The 20,350-nt window shown below is 33.4% G+C and overlaps 2 protein-coding genes across 2 annotated transcripts; both read right to left on the bottom strand.

The window, feature by feature from the left end:
- Positions 1–222: 222 nt before the first annotated feature.
- Positions 223–1,009, bottom strand: LOC141826284 (protein METHYLENE BLUE SENSITIVITY 1-like). The gene has a single exon (XM_074713532.1). It carries the CDS (start codon positions 852–854, stop codon positions 540–542), a length of 315 nt encoding a protein of 104 aa, XP_074569633.1. The 5' UTR covers positions 855–1,009; the 3' UTR covers positions 223–539.
- Positions 1,010–1,532: 523 nt separating this feature from the next.
- On the bottom strand, positions 1,533–20,350 carry LOC141827307 (DNA (cytosine-5)-methyltransferase CMT2-like). Its single transcript, XM_074714525.1, has 22 exons — positions 19,383–20,350; positions 19,109–19,211; positions 18,052–18,086; positions 17,862–17,964; positions 13,033–13,140; positions 12,770–12,889; positions 12,550–12,643; positions 10,531–10,697; positions 10,375–10,440; positions 10,044–10,289; positions 9,109–9,167; positions 8,970–9,036; positions 8,547–8,876; positions 8,317–8,385; positions 5,498–5,584; positions 5,300–5,387; positions 4,941–5,059; positions 4,745–4,849; positions 2,781–2,824; positions 2,635–2,704; positions 2,444–2,547; positions 1,533–2,216 (listed from the first exon to the last, which is right to left on the bottom strand). Exons 1-22 carry the CDS (start codon positions 20,279–20,281, stop codon positions 2,042–2,044), a joined length of 3,258 nt encoding a protein of 1,085 aa, XP_074570626.1. The 5' UTR covers positions 20,282–20,350; the 3' UTR covers positions 1,533–2,041.

Genomic DNA, 20,350 nt, shown 5'->3' with positions numbered 1-20,350 from the left:
CCCAACTTAACAAGCACTAGCTACCACTGCAAGTATGTTGAGGTGAAAAAAAAATTTTATCAGGCATCAATCATCCATAAACAAACTACGAAGAAGAAGAAGAAAAACGAGAACTAAACCTCCGGCAGCAATCAAACTTTTCACGAAATATGTCAAAAATAGCAAAGTGCAAATAACAGGAAGAAAACTATGGAAGTTATTGAGACGTAGGAGAGACGAATATGAAATAACAGTAGGCATATGCAGTAATAAGGTTAAACATCCGAGTGTTGTTACAGCTTATTCACATGTCCGTATACCCTAACCTCTCTCCACGGACACACAGCACGAAGCCTACCATAGGACACAAAGGGCCAAGAGATGATTCGTCGATTTAGCATATTGAGACCGGAAGAACAAACATTTCAGGAGCAGGGAAGAAGCAGATCGACAACAACGATGGCGGTACCAATTTTACTAGTAGCAGCGCGGAAGGGCAAATTGCGGAACAAACTTCGTAATAAGATTACCGGCGATAACAACTGCCGAAGCGGGGAAGGTTACTTCTTGAAGCTGCCGCGAACGCCAGGGCGGGGCTTGGAGGTGTCAGCGACATTGGCGACGTGGAGGTCGGTGAGCTTGGACTCGTCGAAGGGGATCTTGGGGTGGCGGGCGTCGTGGTGGATCCGCATGGACTTGACGTCTGGGGCAGTGGTCTTGCACAGTGGGCATTCCAGCTTCGCGTGGCCGCCCTTCTCCTGGCCGGAGCGATCTGCCACCCCCGCCTTGCCGCCGCCCCGGTTAGTCGTCGAGGCGTCGATCTTCGCTGCGATCTCCTTCGCCGTGTGCTTCTTCGGCTTCGCCTTACCCGTCATGATTGATCCGATCGCCTCCCCGGCGTCTTGCCCTTCCTCCGAGGGTCGACGCGAGCGACAAAGCCGTGACCTTAACCCTAACCCTAACCCTAACCCAGATCCTTATCTCGAGTCAATCGACGCTATCGCGATCGCCTTCGAGCAACTCATCAAAAAGGACCTCTCTATCAAAACACACCATTAATTTAAACCAAAATTACTATAATATAAAATTAAATTAAATTAATCCCATTTACTTAAAATTATTGCACATTCAATATTATGATAGTAAAATACTTGTAAACAATTTTAATAAAATTATTTTACATTATAATAATTTGAGCACAAAGACACTCCCAAAGTTTAATACTTCTTCTCATTTATTTTCTAGATTATTGGTTAAAACACTTAATTGTTAAAATAACTACTACACTCATCCTGCAGAGTCGACGAACATGGTTGTCAAAATTATCATGATTTTAAGATTGTATAACCTCTACAACGCCAGAAGAACAAAAAAGGATTTCAGGAAAAGTAGAAAATTTATTTTCACTTCATTGTGAGTTTTAAATGCTTAGCAATTTGAAGCCTTAAAAATCCAAACATTAGAACTCATAAAAAGAAATATACCAAATGATATTTCAAAAGTTATGCGACTGTAAAGATCATAAGATCCAGTGCCACTGGGTTGCGGCTCCAACTTCCTGGAAAATTATAAAAATGCAGTCAGTTTACAACAGCCATGGCTTTAAATAACGTTGAAATTTTTTGATCAGGTGCCAAATTTTGGCACCATGTTTCATTAAACAAGGCAACACAAATGACACCTTGGTTGGTGGTACAGATTGGAGCAATTAAAAATAGCTAAAAAGAATTCATACTAATTTAATCTTCCAGTGAACACACAGCAACCTCGATGGAAATGGCTTGCAACACAAGAGGCTTATTCAAGAACCTTGCCAATGCAATGGTGGATCAGGGCAAATTAGTGGATTATAATTCAGAGGACAATTTCTAAATTAAGATACAAATCTAAAGAATGAGGGATCTAAGATGCCAAGTTGATTTTTCCAAGCATTATTTAGCTTGAAAAAGGAATGAAATGAATTAAACAAGACCCTCACAAGAACAATACGGGGGCAATCTCACCTTGTAGATTAAGGATCAAGTGAATCTTGAAGAATAGCAGTAGGGTTTAGGGTAAGTGTTCAATTGAGATTGTTAGTAGATGTAGAAAGATCTTGAAGTGTGTATGAGAATGCAAACTTAGGTGGCAGCGTCATCAGGGGCCCATCTCCACTTTTTCTAAGCCAGGTCATAGCCAAAGCATATCCGAGAGCCCGACCAACTGGAACAGCTACAGCATTGCCAACCTGGCGATATCTGCAACCTCATTTTTTAGTTAAGAGTAGATAAAAAATAAGTGAATCAAAATCTAATTATCAAAAGGATGGAATCAAGTTTATGGCTGTTTACTTCATTCTACCCAAACATCATTCTACTTTTTTCTTTAAAGTTATTAATTTGAAAGAAGAATCAAACTGATATTCTCGATCACACTTATGTAAGAAATGCTAAATTAATGCAAGCCAGACTCTGAAATACACTACCTTTCTTCCACTGCTCCATGGAATCTGTAGCAATCAGGAAAACCTTGCAATCTTGCACATTCTCGAATGGTAAGCGCCCTCTCTTGCTCAGGATGCAGCATTGCCTGAAAGTTTTGGGTAGCATAGATGTCCATGATATGAATGATGGTAAAACATAAACTATGTAGATTGAAACAAATAATTTTAACAACCTGGCAACGAAAATTTGGTACAGTGATCACAGTTGGTACTATTTCATCCCACCAAAGCCGAGCAAAAGGTCTACATACATTAAGAGAAGCAAATTGAAGACATACAAGAAATTCAAATACATTAACCCACATGTAATATAACGAACCTTGATGACTTTCCATGGCAAAAATTCATGGCATAATCTGGTACCTGAAAGGAAATCGAAAAAAGCTTGCATATTAACACGCATAAAGACACTAACATATATATATATATATATATATATATAGAGAGAGAGAGAGAGAGAGAGAGAGAGACTGCTGTTCTTAGGATGTATAGTGATCTAGTTCATGTAATTCTTAAAATTATCAAGACTAATTTAACGCTTTTTCAACAAATAATAATTTTGTTCTATAATGGCCATTCAAACTCCAAACATTTAGGAACTTCTTGACATAAAGCATTGATGATTTGCATTATATAATGCAGCACCCACACTTTTTGATATGTATGAAGCTTCACCAAGCGAATTTTGCCTTGATCCCATTTTTTTATTGATGGAATCACTTTCTTTTGCATCGCTAAATCTCTTCCTCATTTATCATTTATGGATATCCTTATTTACGTAGTGTATCTTTGTATCATTTTAACGTATGCATCAAATAAATCACAAGAGGTTTCACTTTTATTCATATTGGAGAGAAGGTTTGGTGGATAAGGATCAAGAAAGTTGTAACAAATATATATTTAATTTTTTTTTACTTTAACAGGAATAGCTAGAAGTGAAAGGTTTTAGACTTCGTAGAATAAAAACAATTTTAAGTTTAGTAATATCAGACGTAATGAGACAATTATTAAGATAAGAAATGACGAGTAGTCTGTAATGGAGAGCTTTAAGTATTTAAGATCATTTTTATAAAAAGATGGAGGGATTGAGAGAGATGTCTTATATAGAATACAAGCAAAATAGTTGAAATGAAAGAGTGTGTCGGTGTTCTTTGTTATCGTAAAGTACCTCTAAGAATGTTTTACAAAACGGCAATTAAACCTACTATGTTATATGGAGTTGAATGTTAGGTTACGACTCGTACACATGAGCAAAAGATGAGAGTTGCAGAGATGAAGATGTTAAGGTAAATGTGTGGACATATAAGGATGGATGGGATAAGAAATGAAAATATTAAAGAGAAAATCAGAGTTACACATATTGAGAGAAAACTTCGAAAACACGTTTAAAATGGTACAGACATATATATAGACAATCAATAGATACTCCAATTAGACGATATGAAACTATAACAAATGTAGACATTAAATGAGGAAGAGAAAGATCAAAGAAGACTTAGTTAACAATAATAAAATAAAATAAAATTTATTTAAATATAAATAATGATATAATGTCTCTTGCCAAAGGCAAGGTAAGGCTGCGTACAATGGATCCTTTCCCCGATAGCTTCCACCGGGCTGCCCTTTTTTTTTTTTTTTTATAAATAATGATATAATAGGAGATAGCCCACCTAGTGGAATAAGACTTGATTGTTGTTGCTATTGTTTAACAGGAATAGAAATAAATAATTTAATCTTGTCCCACATTTTTTAATTGTTGGACATTTGAAGTACTATTTTGCTAGTCAAATGAAGCTATCTGCTGTCATCTAGCCTATCACATTAGAGGCCTCAGAAACTAGTGAGCATGCCTTGACGATTTATCCAAAAACAATCTGTTTAAAAATTATGAAATTGAGCTATTCACAGCTCTATTGCCAATAGGAAGAAGCATGCAACCGATGAGAAATGTTATCTGCCAAATGTTGCTTTGTTAAGATTACCACTACAGAGCTTTATAAAGCTTTCTGACCTGACCACTGATTTTTGAAAGAGTCTAATAATTATAATGTTATGCCCTACGTATAGAGTTTTAAATCATTGCAAATATCTTAAAGAGTGGTTTTCTATATTAAAGCTATGAATGTCTTCAAGGTGAAGGCAAGTTTCACATGCACCAAACTGTCTACAAATTGAATTATGCAAAATATAAAGAGAGATCAACTATAAAATACTAAAGTTTACTCATTGTTATCGAAGCTTAATGTGGCTTATTGATGAAATTATTTCAGTGAGGTAAAATACCAGTGGCCTCCCAGAAGGTAGCCGTATTCTCTCAATGTTGGGGTCGAACTGGACAGTATTATCAGGATCAACAAAGACACCTGGAAGATCTCTAAAATTTGCTCCCTAAAAGATTGTCCCAAAGATCAAACATTGGGAAAAAAAAGAAATTCAGGTAAAGTTATATATTTCACAATTTTTTAAATGAGAATGAAACCTTTCTCCGTGGAATTTGGCATATTCGCAAATAATCATCATCTCCCAATGGTGCCGTGCGATGGTCATACAAAGTTGACTGTGATATCTTCAGACATTTTTGTGCACATGCCAACATTTCTAATTATAACAAAAGAAAATTGAAATTACTGGAGTTGTTCTATTAAAAAGAATCAGAAAAAAAAATTCAACCGAACACCCATTTGTAATTTTCTCCAACATAAAATGCATGAATAGACATTAGGCAGAGGGCATGTTATGGATTATTAATCAAACTAAGATTTTGAGATAAAAACAGCATTAGGGAGAGGACAAATCAGAAGTGCATTTCAACAAATATCTAACAAAGTAATGACACACCATGTTTTGGTGTCCGAATGAACTTTTGAAACTCAGTCTGAGCACTCTTCCCATATGGCATTTCATCCCAGTCTTCTTTATGTGTAACCTGAAAACAACCAAAGTGATAACATGCTGAATAAAAGCAAGAACACAAGTTATGCCATCAAAAGACAAAAGAATAACAGGAGATAGCAAGCAAAGTTTAGATTGCCATACTAGTGGAAGATCAGAAATAGCATCTTCGAGAAGAATGGGCTTTTCAAGCACCCGTGGCTGCCCTTCATCATACCCAACAAGATTGCGCTGTTATTATAAGAAAATAGTGTGCATTCAGATTACAGTGATATCAAGCTAATTTCATAATCATTCAAAAAGCAGCTAAAATTTAAAAAACTGAGGATAAAAGGAGAAAGAACCATTAAAGATTTGGCTATATTGATAGGTATTTGCAATGTGATATATAGTATTATGCTATATTGAGGAAAGCTTTGGCCTACATATTAGACGGACACTATAAGAACCATTAAAAATCATAATATCTCTTCAATGCTCACAAGGGTTGTAAATAAACTAAGGGAGAATTTGGTTGGGGGTTATCGTTGATAACCTTGGTTATCTGTCCAAGGTTATCAATTTTGGTTCAGGTTATAATCGATTCCCAAGTAATATAGCATCATCGCCACATCAACAAATGAATTATAACCCAGGAATATGATTACCTTAGTAGCCAAAGGTTTTCTACGAATTACGGAGGTTAACAAAAAAAATTTTCATGTTTTCCTCCGATTTTAAAACTGAGTTAATTGAAATGTACCGTGAAATCTAATTGAAACAGAGTTAATTAATTCAATAAATTTTAATTTAAATATGTATAAATTTAAAAGAGATAATTTATTTTAAATTTTAAAAATAAAATTAACAAATTATATTTATTAATTTAACGAATTATTTTATTAAAAAAATTATTTTAACAAATTATTTTATTAAAATATATTTAAATTTATTTTAAATTTTAAAAAATAAAATTAATGAATTATATTTATTAATTTAACAAATTATTTTATTAAAATAAAATTAACAAATTATATTTATTAATTTAATAAATTATTTTATTAAAATATTTTTATAAATTTATTTTAAATTTAAAAAATAAAATTAACAAATTATATTTATTAATTTAATAAATTATTTTATTAAAATAATTATTTTATTAAAAATATATAAATTTATTTTAAATTTAAAAAATATAAATAAATTATATTTATTTTTTATATATTATTAATTTATTATCATCATTAATATTATTAATATTAATATTATTAATTTAATTTAATTTATTCTAAAAATAAATTAAATCAAGGATAATATAGTAAATGTTAAACTGATTATGTTTTATTCCTTCCAAATAAATAAGTTGAACCAAACTATATTAGGTTATATATTATACCTTATAATCTTGGTTATGTGATTACCTGATAATCAAGGTTATAATGATAACTTGAACCAAACGCATCCTAAATGTTCGTGAACAAGTTTCATGTTCGGCTTAATAAGAGCTTTTTATGTTCGTTTAATATGTACAAGGTCAATTAAATGAACAAGTTTGAGCAACTAATTTAACTAAATGAACAAGCTTAACTACATATGAGTTCAATTGGTTAATGTTTACAATACGTGAATAATGTTCATGAACAATGTCCACAAACAAAGCTTGTAAACCATGTTCATCAACAAACCTTTTAAAACTTGTAAAAAAAACACTCGAAATGAATAAATAAGCTTGTAATATCAAGTGCACTAACCAACCAAACAAAGCTTTAAAATGTAAAAATTCCAATCAAATAAACAATTTAAGAGCACAATAACAACTAAAGCTCAAGCTAAGCTTGAACCTGGCTTAAGCTCAAAAAATAAGAAATCAACCAAGCTTGAACAATCATTTTAGCAACTTGGTCCATTTTAAGCTCCACTTGGCTTGACTCAATTACCATATCAAACAAACATGAACAACAAAAGACTTGTTTAAGCTTGGCTCATTTAAGCCCTAATGATCTCAATTAGAAACATTGTTGTCTTTGTAATTGTCAGAACATTGATCTAATAAACATAACTTTATATATATTCTCGATTTTAACATATTATAAATAATTTAAAATTAAAAAATCTACAAAATTTATGTATAAAGAAATAAGATCATAATCAACATTTAGGCAAGTTAATAAATAAGTTTGTTCATGAAAGTCAACGAACTGAGCTCACTGAGAGCAAACTTGTTTATTTTGTATATTTTACGTTATTGAACAAATATAACCAAGCTCTTATCAATTGAGTATCAAACTTGTTCGCGAATATCATGTTCATTTACAACCCTGCCAAGTGTGAAATAACAAGAATAATTATGCTATTGAAATGCCTTATATGATTAATGCCTTTTATTATAATAAATTTCCCCCCACAAACTTACTTTATAAAAGTTAAATTTATTAGAATGAGAGTTAAGGGATAGAGAGACGAAAGAAAATATTAATATTTAAATCTAATGATAAATTGTATAGTTACAGTTTACTGCAAGGATAAGATTCATGTAGTAAACTCCAAATAGTTTAGGCAACAATGACTTAGTGACATATATTAGTGTTAGTTTTTTACTCAGATGAAAGAATCAAATAAAAGAAAGGAAATAAAATTATTAATTTCTCTCGTTTACTTAGAAATAAAGGATAGGAAGGAATCAATTTTGCCTAGTCCATCTAATTTTATTTCAGAGCAAATCAAAAGAAAATAGAGGGCAATGAAATAAGAATTTAATAAACACAGCTAACTCATTTTTGATGTTATTCAAGTGAATAAGAAAAAATAAATAGGATAGAAATAAAACATTTCAGTTCATTTCTTTGTTGTCAGTTTCACTTAAATTATTTCATTTCTCCCCTAGTTCCTCTATTCCAAGTAAACACAATGACAGCATAAAGGAAAACGTATTGTGTGCTTTATGACACATTGAAAGCACAAAGGAAATGTGGAATAAGATGCACCTCAAATTCTTGCGGGCAACCATTCTTCACAATCACCTCATGTGTTGGTAATGGAAATGGAGGTAGTTTCTACAAACAGTGAACCAAAAAATTACCACAGATGTACCAGATTAATAAATCAACAACAAATAAATGAAATTGCCCCATTGGGGTGGCTTCCCCACAAAAAGGCAAGAAAATTACCACAGATGTAACAGATTAATAAAGCAACAGCAAATAAATGAACTTGCCTCTTTGGGGTGACTTCCCCACAGAAAGGCACGCAGACGAAATTGAGGGACACCATAACAACCAGCAGCCATGACCCCAAGTCTAGCTTGGTAGCTCATAGAAACTAAACGACTCAAAGCATATCGTCCAAGAGCAGCATCAGCAAAGTTTAGTATATCCACAACATTTTCCATTAAAACATATTTAGGCTTCAAAAATTGTACGATGTCCATGAAGACCACGATTTGTCGGTTTCTTTCATCATCAAGTGGTGCGTTGAAATTTCTGTACCTATTATAGCCACTAATTCCTTGACATGGAGGTCCTCCACACACCACATCTACACTCCCCTGTTACATTCAACACAAGAATCAACTTGCATGGCTAATATTATATATTTCCTTATAATAAAAAAAGTGCAGAGAACTATCACCAACACTTACAGGAAGTGGTAATATTTTTGATTTGAATCCTTCTATAACAAATTCCTTTACTCGTTCTTCACAATTTCTGTCAACATGTCACATAAGTCACATTGGAGAAACCAGTATATGAGGTCAGATCTAACAATTCACTAAATACCTTAAATTCTGCAATGGTTCCCAGGTATCTTCGCTAGGGCCATAACCTTTCCAACAAACCTGGAATATTACATCAGTGTAGTGATCATTCACGATCATAATAATAGCCAAAAGATATAAGAGAAAATGAAGATTTTCCAAAGACATCAAACAATATGCATAAACCTCAAGAGTTTGCCAAAAAAATATTGAATTTGAATAACACAGACTATACAGACTAATTGCTTGAACTTCTGTGCAACCAAGTAGAGAAGAGTACAACACTGCAAAAAGATATTTAGTACAACACTACATAAGGATATTTAGAATCATGAGTGTCATCCAGATTTAGTAAAATAGCTTGGCTATGGTATGAAATATACTCGGGCTATAATGGGAAGAAAGTAACCTAAACCACTAACAGGTAAAATCAAATCAATACTGAAAGTATAGGCATTGCAAATTAATATCTTTTCAATAAAATGGCTGCTGTAACCTTTTAAGGAAATTTATGGCATGACAGTCTTAGACCAAATTTTGATGTGAAACTTAAGTGCATTGTGTTTAAAAGGATATTCAACTGTCCCTACAACCAAAAGGAAACACATGAGATCCTCAAGACCTCAAGAAAAAATCAAAACAATAAAGGTTCCTAGTACATTTATCCAGGGCGCTAATACTTTTTTCAGGGAAGTACCAGCATAACAATGTCTTAGGCCATGTTTTAACATGGAATTTCAGTAGATTTAGAACTCTGCATAAGCAACAGTGACTTCTACAACAAGGATAAAGGTAGAGAGATTGCTCAACAAACTAAAGACTCTAGAAATCCAGAAAGTAAAAGATCAAACACAATGATCATAAAATAGAAATAAATAAATAAAATAAAATAAAAAACATTGTGGTAAACATCATGTACCAAGGCCATAGAATCCACAAATAACTACTATAGTGTACCTTGAACTTTAATTCAGGTTTTCCTTCATCAGCAGGATCTCCATAACAAATGTCAACTATCTTTGATACTTCATATTCACCTTTTGAAATGTTGGACTGAGAACCAGACTTCCTTGGAGGATCTTTCACTTTGGATATTTTTGAGCAAGAATCTCTTACTGTAGAAACATTTACTTTATACCTTTTGCATAGTTTTTCCCATTCTTTCAGTAAGTTAAAGAAATCATCAGCAGTCTCATTCCTAACCTATTAGGTTGAGCATACACCAGTGAATCTATATATAGATTTTGCTTGAGGACAATACTATGAATGAGCCAGAAAAACAGCGTACCAGAGTTTCTGGATGATTTAACTTAAAACTGACGCAAGCAGGCTCACTGTAATCAAGTGCCCATCTCTATGAAAGAAAAGCTATAATAAGTACAGGTCAAACCTCAACAGAAAATGAAACGTTTTCTTTAATAGTTTTTTTACTGGAAGTACTTACTGTCACAAGTTTGACCCCAGCCATCTCTGCTCCAAGGCAAAGCCCAGTTGACATTCCACCACAACCAGAATACAGGTCTAGTACAGCAAGGTCTTTCTTTTCCAATGATTCACTATTGATATTTCCTGCAAAAGCCTCTTTCATAGTGCTACTCATATTGCCAGATGCTGAAACAAATCATATTAGCACGTCATTCCCTTCACAACAAAGTATAAGCATCACGGTGTCGGCCAATAAACTCAAAAAATAAAATGTGACATGAAAAAACCCTTAAAACCAAACAATAGATGGAGAAAAAATATATCAGAAGAAGACGGAAAGATGCATCCAAATACATAAATGGGTAGCTAATAGGTAGAAGCTCATCCTCAGGTTGAAGATAAATGACAATGTCATCAAACAACTGAAAGAAAATGATCAACAAACCATAATTTCAATCATTTATACCAGCCAATATAACCCAGGGATGCCCTAGCATTTTCAACAGCATGCCTTTGAAAATAAAATTTTGTTAGTTGATTCACACACGAAGCTAAAGGGAATTATAAAAAAATTTCTAAATTCCAAGTATATCATCTTGTCATGTGATTTTAGTGGACTTAGAAAGTCAAAGGTGTTACACTTTAACTTGGCCAACACAGTTAAATCTAATCAAATTTTATAAGAATCTTGAGAATATCCACAAAGCGAGCACACGAGCAAAAGATGAGAGTCACAGAGATAAGAATGTTAAGGTGAATATACAGATATACGAAGATGAACAAATAAGAAATGATAATATTAGAGAAAAAATTTAAAATTACATATATTAAGGGAAAACTCCGAAAGACGCATTTAAGATGATAACCAAGAAAAGCCCAGTTAGGTAATGTGAAACTGTAACAATTATACACATTAATCAAGAAAGAGAGAGATTAAAGAAGACTTGATTAGCGATGATAAAATAAGAAAAAAATAATTTAAATATAAATGATGATATAATAGGTAATTAAGTATAATGGTGTACGAAGATCTATATCGCCGACCCACTTAGTGGAATGAACATTTGGTGGTTGTGGTTGTTGTTGTTGTTGAGAATGCCCATGATGACACTATAATAATTGTTGATAGAATCATTATTCTATCCCAACCAGCATCCAATTAATCTTGTCAGTCCAGTGAATCATCCAATCTTTGAAAGATTACTGCTCAGTTTACCATTCACAAAGGGCCCCATGTTTATTGCTGTTCAATGTTCCTTGAAAGTTTGTACCCCCAATACTTGACCAAATCTCACATATTTAACACACAACAAACTGTCAACTGTAAGATTGCAATAAATAAAATTTAGGTCCAATGATAATTTTGGTAATACATGGTATCATCCTCTATGAGAGTAGTGGGAATTGATTGATTATAATTGATACAACACCAAGATAGACCATGTGTCTCAGCCAAATTTCACAAGGCTGCATACCTCAATCAGCAAACTCGCAAGTTGAAGAAATCAAATCGAAAAAATATAGAATTGCACAAATAATAAAACAATGATGGTATGCCTTGCAATAAATCTGGTTGCATATGACTCAGAATAATAGACTAAGTTTGTTAAATTATTACTAACAGAAATAATTAAATTAAATTAAATTAAATATGGAATTAAATTTAAAAGGGGAAAATAAGTTTATTTAAAAAGGGTTTATTTGATTTGCATAAGAAAAAAATGGAAATCTAAATCTTTCAAAGAGTGAAAAACAAAGGAATACGAGTACACCAGAAGAGGTGGAAAGTTAACAACAAAAATATGTAATGGGCAATGAATGTGGCTTTCAATATGTAAAAGATCAATCTTACAAAACTAAAGATAAAGAAATGCCAACACTGCAATGCAATGGTAGATGCCTAGACACAATGTACAGCAAGATCAACTGTAAGTTCTCACCTTATAACATGCATATAATATACAGTAAATAAATATATGGAAGAAATCCAAACAAAAACTAATGCAACAATCAGTAGGAAAAAAACAGCACTACTTACTGTTCCAAATATTACAGAATGAAGAATAATCCACTGAATATTTCATGTTATAATAATAATAAGATGAAGGAATTGACTTAGATTCCAAGGGTTCCTGCAAAAAAAAGTGAGAAATAATAATGTAAAGAAAGACTTAACTATTGATGATGTTACATTAGGCATTTAGGCTTACTAAAACAAATTATATGTTGAAATAAAAGAGAGATACGATATCACTTACAGTAGTATGAGTTTCTGTAACCTGAACTTTACAGACAATGCAATCTAGTAAGTTATCATTTTGTAGATCAGAGTAAAAAAGCCTTTTTTCATCATGGCCTGCTGCATGATCTTTCAAAACCTATGATAAAGAGTAGCAGGCATAAGTGTGTTCCATCATTTATGTAATACTTCAATTTTTCCATCTATCTCAATTAGGAAAAATGGAAAACTAAGGAAATAGAAATCTAACTCCAAACTGTAAGGTTAAGGCAATATTCTCACAGTATCCTCTGCTCTGAAAAACCATTGTACTCTGAAGTAGTGATCTCCATTTTTTGTTTCAAAAAATTCCAAAATCCTGCCAATATAATTGGGCTTGTCCTTAGGACCCTATAAAGGAAATTGATCATTAGTTTAACTGTTGTCTAATTCAGTAAGAAATAACAAGGTAAAACTGGTCTAGCTATTGACATGATATTGACATCAATTATAGGTCCAGAAACTGGTCAAACATCAGCTAGCCCATGCACAGCCCAACAGAAGCCCTTATATCATCTCAAAACAGTGGTGGTTGGTAAGCAGAAGCTGAGTATTTTTTTTAAAAGAAAAAAAAAATACTAGCATGTATATCTGAACGAGCATACAATACAGAATTCATTGGATTTTTTTTAATTCAAAAGTAGAAATACCTATGAAATTGGGAGGTAAATAATTAAAACAGCATGGCATACAATTATTGTAGATCTGCCATCTAGATGGATATTGAGGCAACAGAATATTGATTTATCCTATCAAAGCTTCAAACAACACCCATATTACACATAATCAAGAGTATTAAGGTTTTACAAAACAGCAGAAAGCAAAAGGGCCAGCCTACACTGTTTATTTGAATATGCAAATGCATAAAATACCATTATTAAAAAAATATTTAATAGATTAGACCAACCACATAATGAATAACCAAATACTCAGAATGTATATTTATCATAATAAAATAAAATTTAAATTTCTAACACATAGCAAAAAAGTAAAATGCATAAGTGCAAGAAAAACAACACCCTTTGAAGTGCAAATTTGTGATCTTTATGAAAAACATCATTAAAATGTATGTAAGTTTCATCCTCACATTCATCATCTAGACCAAGATGTGAAAAATAAGTTTCAATAACTGAAGAATAAGAGCAACTGAAAGTTCTCCTTGGTTGAAAACTTGAAATAGCTCATTCTCATTCCACTTCAAGTCTAAAATTCAGATGAAGCTCAATCCATGTGTTATTTATTCATTCCATCAAATGATCAAATTTTATAATTGTAGCAGTTTCTTCCATCAAAGGATTTCATTCTTTTATAATTTATTTGTTCTTCTAAATGGACTACATGAAATATCAAGTGGATTAGATCTCCTTGTTAGTCTATTCCTAGTGATAGTAAAAACATGGTAGTAAAATTGCAATCTGAATCTTAGGATCCCATGATCCTACAATCTAGACTAACCTCAACAATCCAGATCTCAAATTGGATCTCAACTGGGCTAGGATCTTAAAATCATATAATGCAATCCTTATTTTGCTTATTGTTCCTATTAGGAACTCTGTCCTCAACCTTGATTGGAATAAACTTACATTTAATAATGATTGGCGTTTATGAAAGAAAATATTTTTTCTATGTCATATGACCATTTGAAAGATATCAATTATATAAAATTCTTTTTGACTCAAATCCTTTTTAGTTATTGTTTTTAGCATTCATATTTAACTATTGTTATTTTCAGCTACTTATATTTATCATTCATCTTAGCAAGTTATTACTTAATGCATATTATATAAAGATGGAGCATTTAAGCATTTATTATATTTTCAATATATTTACTATAGCAATAATTTTATTTATATAGTGTTAATAATATTGAAATATAGTGAAAGTCAATATATGTGATAAATAATAAATGTAAAATATAGTTTTAACTATTTTTTAAAAAATTGTAGAATTTTACAATCATACACTACGATCCTATGATCCAAACCTACGAACCATGTTCCTAGGTAAGATTTCAATTGTGACAACCTTGATTATGATAATTGAACTAATAGGCAAAGTTACTACTGACGAGTTCAAGATATTCATTGTGCACCCATATGTAACTCGATGAAGCCAAATTGGATTATATTGACAGGGTTGAAGTTACTTGACTCATACTATGGATCAGCATATACAACAACACCAACCAAACCTTTACCACTAAATGGGGTCAATTTTATAGATCCTCCTACGTCATTTGGCTTAATCCCCTACTATAATGTACCAACATATAAAGATATTAATATAGATCATCTTGATGAAATTGTAGAATAGTTCAAATATTGACATCTTAAACCTTGGTCCAAGCTCAACATAAATTAAATTTAGGCTACAAATGTTCTCATACTTTCATAGTTCCAAACTTCCATATTTACATAAGTGAAAAAGTGAAACATTTTTGGGAATCAAACAAATCCTAAATCTTGTGTCCCAAACATTTCATTTGAGCTTACTATTGTCTATATCCAAATTGATGATTTACAAGCATAAATTAATGAACTATTATTGACATGAGCTTAAACATTTTGGGCCAATGATTCATGGTCAAATAAGTTAATGGATCATTGTCTCATCTATTTGGATCTAGACAGTTGAACTTAATCATGTCGATGGTGAAATTTGGTAAAAAAGGATTGCTTGTGTGATAGAAGAGCCACTATTAAGCCTCACATGTCATTGCTTAGAATGAATGTGGGCTTTGAGTTAGACTTCAATCTTGACAAGGCTATCAAACCATAAATGGGGTAGAAGAAAGCAACACCCTAGTTTAGATGCATATAATGCATTGTTAGCACACAAAAGCTTTATAAGAATATCTGAGTGAGCCACTACTAACATGGGCCCCAGCATTTTGGGCAAATCACTAACCCATCTATTATCTAGTTATATTAGTTAATATATTATCTGGTTATATAGGTTAATATATATTCGTAATTAGGTAGTTGTCAATTAGCCTAATTATTTATAGTTTCCTTAGTTGGATTCTTTCCTTAGAAAGATTCCTAGTTTGTATATAAATAGACCCTTATGTAAAGGGTGTAAATTTAAGAGAAATAAGACTTTTTTAGAGGATATATTATTTAACATGGTATCAGAGCCCTCGTGCTTGGTTTGGAAAGTTTAGTCAAGTTGTTGAAAAATTTGGTATAGTGAAAAGCAAGTTTGATCATTTTGTATTCTACAAGCGGTCAGAAGCTGGTGTCATTCTGTTGGTTGTGTATGTAGATGATATTGTTATCACTGGAAGTGATACAACGGAAATTTCATCTCTTAAATCTTTCATTCTTACTCAGTTTCATACAAAAGACTTAGGGGTGCTAAAGTATTTCTTAGGCGTTGAAGTTATAAGAAGCAAGAAAGGTATATTTCTATCTCCGAGAAAATATATTCTCGACCTATTGAATGAGACGGGCAAATTAGGGGCAAAGCCTTGTAGTACTCCAATAACTCAAAACATGCACCTCACAGAAGATGGAGAACTATTTGAATATCCTGAGAGATATCGAAGGTTGGTTGGGAAGTTGAATTATCTTACTGTGACTCGTCCAGATATTGCATATTCGGTTAATATTGTTAGTCAATTTATGGCATCTCCAACAATTAATCATTGAGCAACGTTAGAGCAGATTTTGTGTTATTTGAAGGGAGCACCCGAACGGGATATCGTATATAAAAATCATGGGCACACTCATATTGAAGGTTTTTCAGATGCAGATTGGGCAGGTTCTAAAATAAATAGAAGATCTACTTCAGGTTATTATATTTTTGTTGGAGGAAATTTAATTTCATGGAAAAGTAAAAAAGCAGAATGTTGTATCACGATCCAGTGCAGAATCAGAATATAGGGCTATGGTATAGTCTATATGTGAGATAATGTGGATATATCAGCTGTTGACTGAAGTAGGACTTAAAATTTCAATACCGACAAAACTGTGGTGTGATAATCAAGCCGCTATTCACATTGCATCAAATCCCATGTATCATGAGCGAGCTAAGCACATTGAAATTGATTGTCATTTTGTTCGTGAAAAAATTCAACAAGGCTTGATCACTACAGGATACGTGAAGACTGGAGAGCAACTAGGGGACATCTTCACAAAAGCATTAAATGGGGTTCAGGTTGATTATCTTTGTAACAAGTTGGGCTTGATTAATATTTATGCTCCAACTTAAGGGGGAGTATTATCTGGTTATATTAGTTAATATATTATCTGGTTATATTGGTTAATATATATTCATAATTAGGTAGTTGTCAATTAGCCTAATTATAGTTTCCTTAGTTGGATTCTTTCCTTAGAAAGATTCCTAGTTTGTATATAAATAGGCCCTTATGTAAAGGGTGTAAATTTAAGAGAAATAAGACTTTTTTAGAGGATATTTTATTTAACACCATCAATTTATTGAATCACTTATGTCTGTATGTACTGACATTGATCCTGAAAGATAGCATTGTGCTTCAAGAAAATGGCAATTGTACTTTGACCAAACAAACAGCAGAAGTGTAAAGTAATGCTAGCATCAACCGTTATGCCCTCAAATTGAATTGCCACGAAAAGACAAATAGTTAATCTAGATCTCTGTTGTGTGCTTTCAGATTTACAAATAGCAGAAATGTACAGTAATTATAGCATCAAATGTTATGCCCTCAAATTGAGTTGCCAAGAGAAGCCCAATAATTAATCTAGATCTCTGTTGTCAGCTTTCAGATTTTGACATGGGTAATATTACATCCAATATGATGGAAATTATTATCAAAGAGATGCATTCCTTTAATGTGTCATGGAATCATTTCATCCTCTCTCAAGTGATCAAAGCAGACAACACTTTTTTCAACCATGCAGATTAATTATGGACAAGAACCATCAGTTTATCTGAGTAAAATGGTTGCTGATTTCCATGATTGTCAGATCACTTAAATGTAGGACAACTAAGTAACACCCACTAGAATATTTTCCATAACAAACTAAAAACAAAATGAAATTTTCTGAAAGGGCAAAACGTGAATTATGAATCAAATAATTGATAGACTTCACCTTAATATATGCACAATCTCCAATATCAAATAAACATCCCAATATGCTTGCTTGCATGTAGTGCCTTTTAACATCAAGGGGAATTTCATCATCCTCGTCATTGCTGAATCAAAAAGAAACAAAACACCTGTCAGAAACAGTGACATAAATAGGCTAAACACACCTTCCATGGAAATATCTACAGTAAGACCTAGAGGTGCTTCTCTGTCTCTTTCGGTTCTTGTCCTGCAAAACCAATGCATTGAAAGAAAAATAAGAAACTGATCGCCAATGATGGGAAAGATTAGACCGACAGAAGGACAATAAAATCATATTGTGAAGAGTAATCAAAATTAAAAAGTATCCTAACAAACCATAACTTACCTCGAATCAATACTGATGTTGCCTACATATGACAAATATGCAAGAAAAGAGTAGTGAAATTTCATCAGTGAGTGCTAAAAGTGGCTTGTTAACCAAAGAAGATAGGCAAAGTGAACTTTCAGAAGAAAAAAAAATTGGAATTCATTGAGAGAGTGATTTGTTAAGCCACCAACAGTATAACTAATAGCTCATAGGTAGTTGGAATAAATAGATTATATATAAACCTTAAGCAATGTAAGAGGTGCAGCAATAAATCATACACCTAAATATGATTGTAGTAAATCAAAATGAACCCATCAATCCCATAAAAAAAAAATAAATGAAGGATGGGCATTGTAAGAAGTAAATTACATCTTACAAAATCCAAGTTAGAAATAATGATAAATACCCAAGATCCTGGAAACGTAGCAAAAGCAAAGAGAAGCAGAAACTTTTGTTGGCAGGTTATCAGCCCAAGCAAATAACAAGCAGGGCCATATTTCTTATCTTTGATTAAACAAAAACATCCATAAATTCACAAAAATAAATGATTTTTAAAGATAAACTGCTTGGAAAGTATGTAAAAATGAATGCTTTTGGAACAGTCTTTAGCAAGACACAAGGAAATTGGCAATAATATTCTATAGCATCTTCAGAAGAATAAAAAAATCCTTCCTAGCAGTCAACTTGTACAACCGACACAAGTAGATTGGGGAACTTTTTCCAACAAAAAGAAGATTCTTCATGTTGCCTCCTTTATTCCAATAAAACCATACTTTACATCCATCTTGATTAAGTTTTGTTTTCAAAGGTGAATAGAGGCAAAGAAAAATAATTTAAAAGGCATCACTCTGTCAAAATTTTGCAAAAATTAGATAGGCGAAGAGCGACGCCACTACAAATACCTGGTACGCAAAGCGATAGGGCCACCTTTCCCTTGCTTCCTCCTCGGGTATGGGCTCCCCAATAAAGAAGCACTCATCAGTGTCCTCGCTACTTTCATGAGATGTTGTTGGCTTTTTAGGGCATGGTGATCCTTGATTTGAAACGTACCTTAACTTCTTAGGAGGCTGTGAATCATGTTGTCTAGATGATTTTTCATTCACATTCTTCTCTAAATCTGCATTATCATTTATATTATTGGATTCAATATTCTCGCTGGTTGAGCTAATAGTGATCCTTGGTGACCTTAATCTGCCTTTCTGAATTGACCTCTTATACCTATGCTTGTCCAAGTGAACACTATTGTCTACTGTAGTATCTGAACTAGAATTATCTACAGAGGATAGCCTTGGTGAATGGCGTAAGGCACCTTTACCATTTACTCGTTTCCTATTAACTGCAAAACCATTTTTTCGATCACAATTGCTTACTGGAACAGAACCTTGTCCAGGGCTGGCTAATCCTGAGATCTTAGATGGCTTCCGCTGCAAGCTATCCAAAGACTCTATTGATGGCTCTGACGATTTGTGCTTCTTCATCGAAGAACCAGCAAGCTCGACGGCCTCTTGGTTAGCAGAAGAAGCATCAAAGTTGTGGGAAATGGAATGTTCACCAATGCTTGCTTCAGCTTTTGAGCTAGAGTTTTCAGCTGCAGATGTCAACCGTGAGTGGAGCAAGTCGTCATTTTCAACCTCCTGTGCATCTGAAGTCAGAAAATTGACCTCGTAACCCTGGTTGTTGGCAGCAGCGCGGTCCAATCCGGTGTCAGGTTTGTTGGAGAACGGAAGCAAGCTAGGAGGCATACCAATTTCCATATCCTGAACCACGGAATTAGAGGAATGCATCTCGGAGTCCCCATTTCCCGACGGGGATAAGCACTCCGAGCCAAGAACGGGCGATTTCAAGATCTTCGGTGCCTTTGGCGGGCGACTATGTTTCGCATTCCGACGGGAAACGGAGGAATGACTGCCCGAAGTATCCGTAGGCGCCTTCGACGACCTCAGTATCCGCGGTAACAAATCCCCACGGTCGCGACTGAAGGAATCCCCATCAGTGCGCGCAACCGGCGAGCTCGAGATGGAACGGCGGCACGAGATGGTCCTTGTCGATCCGACCGGGGAAGGACTTCCCACCATTTCGGCCGACGCCGAAGCGACGAGAAGACAAGAGGAAAGAGAATGGTCAAGTGGGGAATTAGGGTTCTT

The sequence above is a fragment of the Curcuma longa genome, chromosome 4 (assembly GCF_044706935.1).
Source record: "Curcuma longa cultivar G26 ecotype Majalengka, Jawa Barat chromosome 4, ITB_CL_G26_1.1, whole genome shotgun sequence".
In the NCBI taxonomy this organism is placed as follows: Eukaryota; Viridiplantae; Streptophyta; class Magnoliopsida; order Zingiberales; family Zingiberaceae; genus Curcuma; species Curcuma longa.
This window is presented reverse-complemented; position numbering and strand designations above follow the sequence as displayed.

What these genes read in the sequence shown, in the direction of transcription:
- LOC141826284 (XM_074713532.1), bottom strand. Translation starts at nt 854, where the DNA reads ATGACGGGTAAGGCGAAGCCGAAGAAGCACACGGCGAAGGAGATCGCA.
- LOC141827307 (XM_074714525.1), bottom strand. Translation starts at nt 20,281, where the DNA reads ATGGTGGGAAGTCCTTCCCCGGTCGGATCGACAAGGACCATCTCGTGC. An exon ending in GGGGAAGTCACCCCAAAGAG is followed by an intron (nt 8,386 to 8,546) that starts GCAAGTTCATTT and finishes CACTGTTTGTAG; the next exon opens with AAACTACCTCCATTTCCATT. An exon ending in CATGGAGCAGTGGAAGAAAG is followed by an intron (nt 2,217 to 2,443) that starts GTAGTGTATTTC and finishes ATGAGGTTGCAG; the next exon opens with ATATCGCCAGGTTGGCAATG.